A 9,966-nucleotide genomic window follows, 5' to 3' on the forward strand; every position below is an offset into this window, starting at 1 on the left:
ATAAAGGAGTGGAGGAGGGGGAGGGCCGGCCCTCTATGGCGCGCCCCAACGGGAGTCCTACTCCCACCCCAAGTTGGAGTAGGAGAGGAAGGAAGGAGGAGAGAGGGAGAAGGAAAGGGGGGCGCCGCCCCCCCCCCCCCTTCCCTAGTCAAATTTGGACCCTATGGGAGGGGGGCGCGACCTACCCTGGCTGCCCCTCTCTCTCTCCACTAAGGCCCATATGGCCCATTGAACTCCCCGGGGGGTTCCGATAACCCCCCGGTACTCCAGTAATTGCCCGAACTCACTCGGAACCATTCTGAAGTCCAAACATAGTCGTACAATATATCAATCTTTATGTCTTGACCATTTCGAGACTCCTCGTCATATCCGTGATCACATCCAGGACTCTGAAGAACCTTCAGTTCATCAAAACACATAAACTCATAAATCGATCGTCACCGAACGTTAAGCGTGTGGACCCTACGGGTTTGAGAACTATGTAGACATGACCAAGACTCGTCTCCGGTCAATAACCAATAGCGGAACCTGGATGCTCATATTGGTTCCTACACATTCTACGAAGATCTTTATCGGTCAAACCGCATAACAACATACGTTGTTCCCTTTGTCATCGGTATGTTACTTGCCCGAGATTCGATCGTCGGTATCATCATACCTAGTTCAATATCGTTACCGGCAAGTCTCTTTACTCGTTCCGTAATGCATCATCCCATAACTAGCTCATTAGTCATATTGCTTGCAAGGCTTATAGTGATGTGCATTACCGAGAGGGCCCAAAGATACATCTTCGACAATCGAAGTGACAAATCCTAATCTCGATCTATGCTAACTCAACAAACACCATTGGAGACACCTGTAGAGCATCTTTATAATCACCCAGTTACGTTGTGATGTTTGATAGCACACTAAGTGTTCCTCCGGTATTTGGGAGTTGCATAATCTCATAGTCGTAGGAACATGTATAAGTTATGAAGAAAGCAACAACAATAAACTAAACGATCATAGTGCTAAGCTAACGGATGGGTCAAGTCAATCAGATCATTCTCTAATGATGTGATCCCGTTGACCAAATGACAACTCATATCCATGGCTAGGAAACTTAACCATCTTTGATTAACGAGCTAGTCAAGTAGAGGCATACTAGTGACATTCTGTTTGTCTATGTATTCACACATGTACTAAGTTTCGGGTTAATACAATTCTAGCATGAATAATAAACATTTATCATGATATAAGGAAATATAAATAACAACTTTATTATTGCCTCTAAGTCATATTTCCTTCATTAATCAACTAAATTTGTTAGTAGGGATGACAAGGAAGTGATTCATTTGTTGTATCTTGTAGTAAAGTAAATGAAAGCAGCAAATACCAAGAAGTTACCAAGTATGAACTAGGGAGGGAGTCATGGCCCCAGCTAGCCTCTTGCTAGCTCCGTCCTTGGTCATACATACACTGATATTGACGAAAGGTTGAATAGAGTATTTTCATCCCTGAAGTCAAGCTTCCAAGCTCACAAGCCCACATTTCCTGATATAGCCTAGAAAGGAAGATCATGGGTTTTTATCTGGAGTACACACATTCTTGTCATCGAATCATCCATCATTGTCATCATTCTCTCTACCACTGACGATGTCTCGCTAACTATATCATCGCATTGCGAGAGCCCAAAGCCTACTCACATCGCTGGAGAAGACGTTGGATGAAGGTTCCACGTCATCCATGCTCGTGGTCCCAGCCTAACCCCCTTCAATCCTCATCGATGAGGGGAGAAGTAAGCGGCTTGGACGTAAGATTATCTTCCAATTCTTTAACAGTTGCAACCAACTCGTTGGTATCAACCATTGCAACTACCTCGTGGATCCGCCTGCCACGTCCCCGGGGCCACCACCCGAACATCCTCCACCATGGCCCTCATCAACCGTCTTGATACCCCTAAGTGCATGGAGCCACAATAGTCTTCTTTGGGAATTATTAAAACCCTATTTATATTTTCAACAACGAGGGTCTAAAAGAATAATGATAAGATTTAACAATTGAGTTGTCAATTCAACCACACATGTAACTAGTAGTTGTTCAACTAAATTTGTCAGTAGGGAGGACAAGGAAGTGATTCGTTTGTTGTATCTTGTAGTAAAGCAAATTAAAGCAGCAAATACCAAGAAGTTGCCAAGTATGAACTATCTTAAAGAGAGCGAAGGTGATGGAAACATGGGCAAGAGGATGCACATTATGGCGTTTGCAATGATGGTATCAATCATTGCATAGTGCAATCGACAAAGTATAATTTTAGCTGCCCTTTTTTTGGTAATCTTCGTGCAAACAAGAATAAAGACATTAGAGTTCACCCATTTCCCCTCATAGCAATGCTTGCAATTATTATTATTTTGGTGTGTGTTTCCATGTCTTGCTTAAAAAGCTAGTTGCAAGAGTGGTTCACGTCCCCCACTTCTTATTCTGTCGATTTTATCACTGGATGGATGGTTCATCGGGTTTATCCATGGCTAAGAGAACTAGATGGATTCAAAAAAATGAGAAATGGAAATCTATGAAATCAAACTTATACCTAAACTATAGAACCAACCCGATCTTTGATTGATCGGGTGTCCCCCCTTTTAGAGGAATTTACTCTCACCGGGCCGACAGATTGCGAACATGGTGGAAAAACCTTGGATCCACAACTTGACATAATTGACATCACTAAGATATAATTACACTTACCAACATGGCATAACTAACATCACCGAGGTAGATTCAAAATATTAACAAAGGTACAACAAGAATATATAAGAACTTGTCTCATAAAAAATCTCATGGATGCACCAACGACGGAGGTGTGAACACAATGGACAACTCATCGAAGGAGGCATGATAGTGGCAGAAACGATGTTTGAGGCGACCGAGGGTGTGAAAGTTTAACCCGCCAAAATATTCTGGGTATTGGGAGTGGGTGTTAGCCATTCTTTATTGTAGGGTCTCAAAGGGAAAAAAAAGATGGTTACGGGAAAAAAAATTGGGGGGGGGGGGGGGGGGGTAAGGGTGGGACTGGTAGCCAACCAGAGCCTCCAAAATAAACTTTTTACCATTTTTGTGGGACTAGGTATGGTATTGGTTGTCTCGCCAAGATGCTTTAATAGCGAATAAATGAGCAAAAACCCAGCTAGTTAAATTTCCTTATGTCTCGTTCACGATGTCAACCAACAGATCAAAGGGCGATACTATTCGTGCTAGTACAACGTTATTTTTAAGACCACCTCCCAAGCACCTTAAACACCACGGAGGGTAACCGGTGCTAACATGCACCTTCTCGTGGACCGGCCCACATACGGAGGCAAGCGCTGGAAAACCAGAGCGTCATGCTCCAACACTGGTTTTATTCGGTTTGATGGTCGCCATTGACGGGTCCATTATTGACCAGTGGACCGTTGAATTTTTGAGAAAAAATATATTTAAAAAATTAGGCACTTAAAGGAAAGTTCACAAAAAACAAAAAAAAAATCACGGTCTAAAAAAACCATGAACTCAAAAAAGTTCACGAGTTCAAAAAATGTTAATGGATCTGAAAAAAGTCAAAATAAAAAGGTTCACGGGTTCAAAAAAAAGTCATGGGAATAAAAAATAATTCATGTGTTTGAAAAATGTTCATGAGTTCGAAAAAAGTTCACAAGTTCAAAACATTAGTTAATAGGATTTGAAATAGTTTACGAACTCGAAAAGGTTAAAAGTTCACGGGAATAAAAAAAGTTTATGCATTTGGAAAAATTTCACGAACATGAAACAGTTCACAATTTCAAAAAACGTTCATGTATGTGAAAAAAGGTTCACAAAATTGAAAAAAAGGATCATGCATTTCGTGGGTTTGAAAAAAAAATCATGATTTTGATGAAAAAAAATCACGAATTGAAGGAGAAAAACGTTCTCATAGAATCAAAAAAGTGCGCAAATTTGATGCATGTTTTTGAATTTGAAAAAAGATCACACGTTTAAGAAAAAGAAGAAATAAAAGCAAAAGGAAAAGTAAAAAACCGAATAAAAAGAATCCAGAAACCGAAAAAAAAGAAAAAATTGGTTAGAAGCTTACCAAAACTGGTCAGAAGCTTCTAGAAGCCTCAGATAACCGGCTGGGTTCACTTCCCGAAAGAAAAGAAAAAACTACACGTGTTGAACAGAAAAACTGCGCAGCAACCTGAAATCACTAATTAAGGAGTACTCGTTGCAAAGAACACTCCACCTTCCCAGGTCACGACAAGTGGCGCACATGCAGCGCGCCACTTGTCGCAACCTAAGAGTTTTCCCTTTTTTCGTAGATCTGTTTATTCAAAACGTTTTATCTCTTAAGCCGTGTGTCCAAATCTTAAACCATTTTCACCATTGGATTCCTCGCGTCGAGATCTTCAAAATTAGATCCCATGTTGATAGGTTTTGACGGAAAGAAATTCACGAAAAAACCGAACGAAAAAACCAAATCAGGAGCACGGTTTTTTTTCCCTTTTCGAAAAATGCACGCCTGTGCCTCTCGCGAAATCACAACCATGCCTCTCGTGGAAGCAAAACCATGTCTCTCGTGGAAGGAAAACAAAAAAAAACGCGTTTTTTCCTTTTCCGAAAGAGGCACGCTCGTGACTATCGCGAAAGCACAACCATGCCTCTGGCGAAAGCAAAACCGTGACTCTCGCGAAAAAAAAACAGAAAACACGTATTTTTTCCCTTTCCGAGAGGCACGGCCGTGACTCTCACGAAAGCACAGCCGTGCCTCTTGTGGAAGCAAAACCGTGACTCTCGCAAAAGAAAAAGAAAAACAGAAAACATGTTTTGTTTTTCCCTTTCCGAGAGGCACGGCCGTGACTCGCGAAAGCACAACCGTGACTCTCGCGAAAGAAAAACAATAGAAACTCGTTTTTTTCGTTTCCGAAAGGCACGGCCGTGACTCTCGCTAAAGCACAATTGTGCCTCTCGCGGAAGAAAAACCGTGACTTTTCGCGAAAGAAAAAAAATGCATTTTTTCACACAAAACTTTTTTTTCGACATTTTTTTGGTCGAAAAGCTAAGGAAGACCGGGGGAAGACCAAAATGTAAAAAAAACCAGGAAAAAACCATTTAAAAAGCCGAAAACGCGTGCGAAAAAATAAAAAAACAAAATTTAGAGGGAGTGTCCAGAGCGCGACATGTGGCGAATGACTGAGAGCGCGCCAAGTGGCACTGATCATTGCGAGGCTTCGGAAGGAGCGCTCGTTAACTAGTTGCTCTCGCAACAACCCTTTTCGAACAAGAAAAAATAAAAAGTTAATTGGCCTATCCCAAAAGGGAAGGGGTGTATCGCCAAATAAAAACGAGGTTTAGTAGATTAGTCAGTAGAAAAATGTGGTGTCATGAAACCCCAGGTGGTGGGTATCCCAACCGCATGGTTAATTAAAAATCTTTTGGGCTTTGGGTTTATTTACAAGCGACAAAGGCTCAAGGGGCAGACGCAGATAATTCAACAAGCTATCTCGACTCATCATGTAAACTGCTTACAGAAATTTTTATCTAGGGAATACAACATTCTAGTGGCAACATCTCCTTTTTAGAGAGAGAGCGAGAGAGAGAGAGAGAGAGGTGGCAACATCATTTGGTGAGGAAGGATGGAGATTGATCTGTTTCGATGCCATTAGACAAGTATGTTCTTTCCCGATAAATGCGTTCATTGTTTAAGGGAAAGAAAAGTTCTCCGGTTAAAAAAATTCCTCTACACTATTTCGTTCATGGAGATTTTATATGTAATTGTCCATGCTAGAGGCTACGTATCAATTATTTTTATAGTTTTAAATAGCCGGCTATAGCCCCCTATAGCCCGCTATAGCCTTTTCAGCAGGGTGCCGCTAAATGGTCTCATGTACAAATAGCCCACTATAGTCCGTTATAGCTTTTCTACAACTGATTTGGACGTTCGCTGCTATTTAGCATAGCCCGCTATTTAAAACACTGATTATTTTTGTATTGGCAATAACAATACAACTACCTCCTTACAGATATTTCCTTTTCCCGTCAAAAAAAAACTCCTTACAGGTAGACAACAGGTATCCAAGAGCAGGTGGTGCTTATTCAAGCAAACCGATATTTATGGATGATGCATCAAATTTGGATCCTCATTCCCCGGAACGAACAATATGACCCTGGCAGGCATGTACTCCCTCCGTTCCTAAATGTAAGTCTTTGTAGAGATTTCACTATGGACCACATAAGGATGTCTCTCATTTTGCTCCGTACATGGTCCATAGTGGAATTTCTCCAAAGACTTATATTTAGGAACGGAAGAAGTAGTTTTCTCTGCATGTCCCATCTAAATCATATTCAGGGCCAACAGAAAAATGGGACATTATATTGAACAAGTGAAACAGACACTGTTTTTTTTGCTGATGTTTGTCTTGTTAGTGTTCGTGTTCTTCAAAAGCACACAACCTATGCAGCAGAATGCCATGACGGATCATTGAGCTTCGGGGAAAAGGGCCAACTTTCTGCTGGGGTCACGGATGAGGCTCAAGAAGAGGCAGAATATCCTTCGGTGTGAAAATATTAGTCCTGCGGAAATCCACTTTGTATAGATGCACCCACTGACCAAAGCATGTACTTCAAAATGTTTGAAAATTTCGGGAAACAAATCCAGACGCACACATAGGCATTCTATATTCCCCCACAAAGTTTCATGAAAAAGTAGACATTCTTTGTGGCTTGTGTAAAAAGAGACAATTTTCAGTGGTATCCCCAACCCACCAGGGTTCAAATCCTGGTGCTCGTATTATTCCTGAATTTATTTCAGGATTTTCGGCGATGCGTTTTCAGTGGGAGGAGACGTTCCCGTCGACGACGAGGCGCCTACGGTGGCTTCGTAAATCTCAAGATGATATGCCGGCTCAGTCTCTCGGAGGTGCTCATAGGGGTAGGATGTGTGTGTACGTTCATAGGGATGAGTGTATGCGCGTGTATATGAGGATGATGACCAGGATAACCATTACAGATGCCAAGACAGCTTTATTGATAGCCAATTCACTCGAGGCAATTCCTACTGGCCAATTAATTCAAAATGAAACAAGGCGGCGATATAACGACTTTCTACATGCATTACAGGATGACCATGGGACACTTCACTCTGGTGTTTTAATGATGTCTCTGCCTACGCAATTTTTTCAAGCTCATTTCTTTTGCCATCAACCAGCACAACTGAGCACATGTGCTCTTACAATCTGAATGAATTGCAATGTTGTTTTTAGACTGAATGGTTCCATGTCAGTACCACGATTCTGGTTCTAACTCACAATAAAAAACTGAATGGCTGTGTAACTGTATGTGTGCGCGTCAGACTAAGATGCGTGAATTAGGGCCTGTTTGGGACTGCTCCGCTTCACAAAAATCGGTTTCGCTCCACTAAATTTACTTTGGAGCAGTTTCATCTAGAAGTTGTAGTACTATCAAGGAGAATGTTTGGCTGCCATCTAGCTCCAGCTTCAAGAATGAGATATTTGGTGGAAAGAATCTGTTTGATTGGTTGAGGGGGGAGAAACGAAGGGGTATCCACTTACTGGTGGCAGTGGTGGGTAATTTCCACACAACTCCAGCTTCTAGAGTTTTTTGGAGCACCCCCTGAAGAGCTTCATAAAAAACTGAGAGTTGTACATCAGATTCTAGTTTTTTGCGGAGCGGCATATTGTGGAGCTACCCCGTTTGGTTTGTGTTTTCTGGAGGGGAACTGAATTTGAAGGAGCAGAGTAGTCCCAAACAGGCTCTTACTTTGCCATTATGTGTACACACTGTAATTATGAGAAGCTGACTACTATTCCAACTCATAATTTGTCTTTGCATCAGTAATCCGCTTTTCTAGTTGATGACTAGCAGAAATCAACTTCTTCTGCAAAACAGTTCTGTTCATGGAAACCATTTTGTACAGGATTGGCTGCACGGGCTCCTCTCTTGTTAAGTCTGCAAAACAGTTAGGTGGAAGCAAAACCTCCTGGGTAGATGGGGGCCGCGATTCGAGCCACTTGACGGTGTCCTTGAACACTTGGAACCGCATAGCCTCCTCTTCCTCGTCTCGGTATGTCTTGTTGAACTCCTTCATCCAATTCTCGAACATCGCCTTCATCTCCTCCTCTTTCTTGTGAGCAGCTGCACAAGAAGACATGTAGGTGGTGGTTCCGGACAGTGACAGGATCGAGCAATAATGTTCATCATCACATGATACAGGTCAACATAGCAGCAAACCTAAAGCAGCACCCCAAGCTACTTATTATTTAACTACACCAGCCACACATTGTTCAGATTAACATAGCACCAAACTTGAGGCAGTGTCCAAGCTACTTAATTTAAACTACACCAGCCACACATGGTTCAGATTAACATAACACAAACTTAAGGCAGTGCCACAAGTTACTTAATTTTACCTACACCAGCCACCTGAGTTGCACCTCTAGGCCAAAACTTGAGTTGCCTGCTTGTTTACTGTTGGCTACCATATGACTGCTTCTCCTGTTTCCGTGCAAAAGCTACATGTCAGCAGACTGGAAGGCCAAATGGATGGCTATAAAATTGACTCTATTTATGTTTCAACTGTTCACAAAACAAACTTTCTTTCTTGTTCAAACTTAACACTAACCAGGACAGAGTAAAGTGCTCTTAGTGTGCAGTTGCTACTGCCTATTGGCTGGAATGCAACTACAAACCTAGTTGCTATCTATTTCGACCGCCAATGAAACAAAGTCTACACAATTAATAATAAGATGTAAGGCAGAACCATAGAAAGCTAGCGTTACTATAAGGAGGGAGGGAGGGAAGTTTAATTAGAGATGGGATATCTAAAACAGGTTAAAGCCATATAACCTATATATAAACCACAACATATAGCTTCAATTTGACATTCAGAACAACAGGATAAAGTCATCATAATTCAAGCTAGCAAGCCATAAACAAAGTGCAAAAGAAGATACCGTTCTCATTCTCGGCAAGGAACTTGTTCTGGCGGTACTCTTCACTGTCTGGGTCATCTAAATCATCATCGATACAGGGCTGGATGCACGGGAGCTCCTTGCTTGTTAAGTCTGCAAAACCGTTAGGTGGAAGAAACTTCTTATGGGTAGATGGGGGCAGCGATTCAATGGACTTGACGGTGTCCTTGAACACTTGGAACCGCATAGCCTTCTCTTCCTCGTCCCGGTATGTCTTGTTGTACTCCTTCATCCAATTCTCGAATCTCGCCGTCATGTCCTCTTCCTTCATCCAATTCTCGAACGATGCCTTCGTGTCCTGCTCTTTCTTGGGAGCAGCTGCACAAGAAGACAGGCATATATTGAGGTGGTGGTTCCTGACATGAAGCCTCGGAGCAAACGAATGAATACGAGGAATCTACCTGACTCAACATCATCTGGGCCTGTCCTGAAATACTGAACTGCCCAGGCTCCAGCACCAGCAAATGCAGCAGCGGCCACACCAGCAGCACCACGACCGATGGGGAGTTCCTTCTGTATCGATCGGGATGAAAAACATGAGTTGCAGATTTGAGTAAAAGTGTAAAACAACGGGGGGAGACTCACCAAGGAGCGTCCAGGACCCGTCCTTGGGATGACCCGCGGCGAGGACCTCCGTGTGAGGAGGAAACCGACGGCCCGCCGGAAGGACATGATTGCCCGCCTTCTGCCTCGCCTCGATACGATTCTAGGGTTTTGCTACCGATGGGATGGGCACTCGGAGTGATATCCGCAAGGAGTACTTCTTAATTAGTGATTTCGTTGGAAGGACCGGACTTCCGGTCAAAACTGGCAAACGGGCCGGCACGGCACGGACTTAGACTGGCCTGGCACGCACGGCACGGGCGCGTGAGTACGCCCAGGCACGCCGGTCCGTGCTACGCTGAAGCCCGCCTGGCCAGTTTTTTTAGGCAGAAATACTTTGAAAAAAACATCCAACAAGAGCCGGTGGCCACGGAAGTACCCCATT

At 42.9% G+C, this 9,966-nt stretch overlaps 1 protein-coding gene across 1 annotated transcript; it reads right to left on the reverse strand.

Annotated features, from left to right (window-relative positions):
- Window positions 1–8,338: 8,338 nt before the first annotated feature.
- On the reverse strand, window positions 8,339–9,650 carry LOC119309874. Its single transcript, XM_037585777.1, has 4 exons — window positions 9,564–9,650; window positions 9,380–9,491; window positions 8,961–9,296; window positions 8,339–8,502 (listed from the first exon to the last, which is right to left on the reverse strand). Exons 1-4 carry the CDS (start codon window positions 9,648–9,650, stop codon window positions 8,483–8,485), a joined length of 555 nt encoding a protein of 184 aa, XP_037441674.1. The 3' UTR covers window positions 8,339–8,482.
- Between the last annotated feature and the right edge of the window lie 316 nt (window positions 9,651–9,966).

This window comes from Triticum dicoccoides, chromosome 5B, assembly GCF_002162155.2.
Source record: "Triticum dicoccoides isolate Atlit2015 ecotype Zavitan chromosome 5B, WEW_v2.0, whole genome shotgun sequence".
In the NCBI taxonomy this organism is placed as follows: Eukaryota; Viridiplantae; Streptophyta; class Magnoliopsida; order Poales; family Poaceae; genus Triticum; species Triticum dicoccoides.

Excerpts from the sequence above, each read along its gene's own strand:
- LOC119309874 (XM_037585777.1), bottom strand. The coding sequence starts at position 9,650 with ATGTCCTTCCGGCGGGCCGTCGGTTTCCTCCTCACACGGAGGTCCTCG. Across the intron at positions 9,297-9,379 it reads CCCAGATGATGTTGAGTCAG|CTGCTCCCAAGAAAGAGCAG; the intron begins GTAGATTCCTCG and ends CTTCTTGTGCAG. Across the intron at positions 8,503-8,960 it reads CCTTGCCGAGAATGAGAACG|GAGAAGCAGTCATATGGTAG; the intron begins GTATCTTCTTTT and ends GCACGGAAACAG.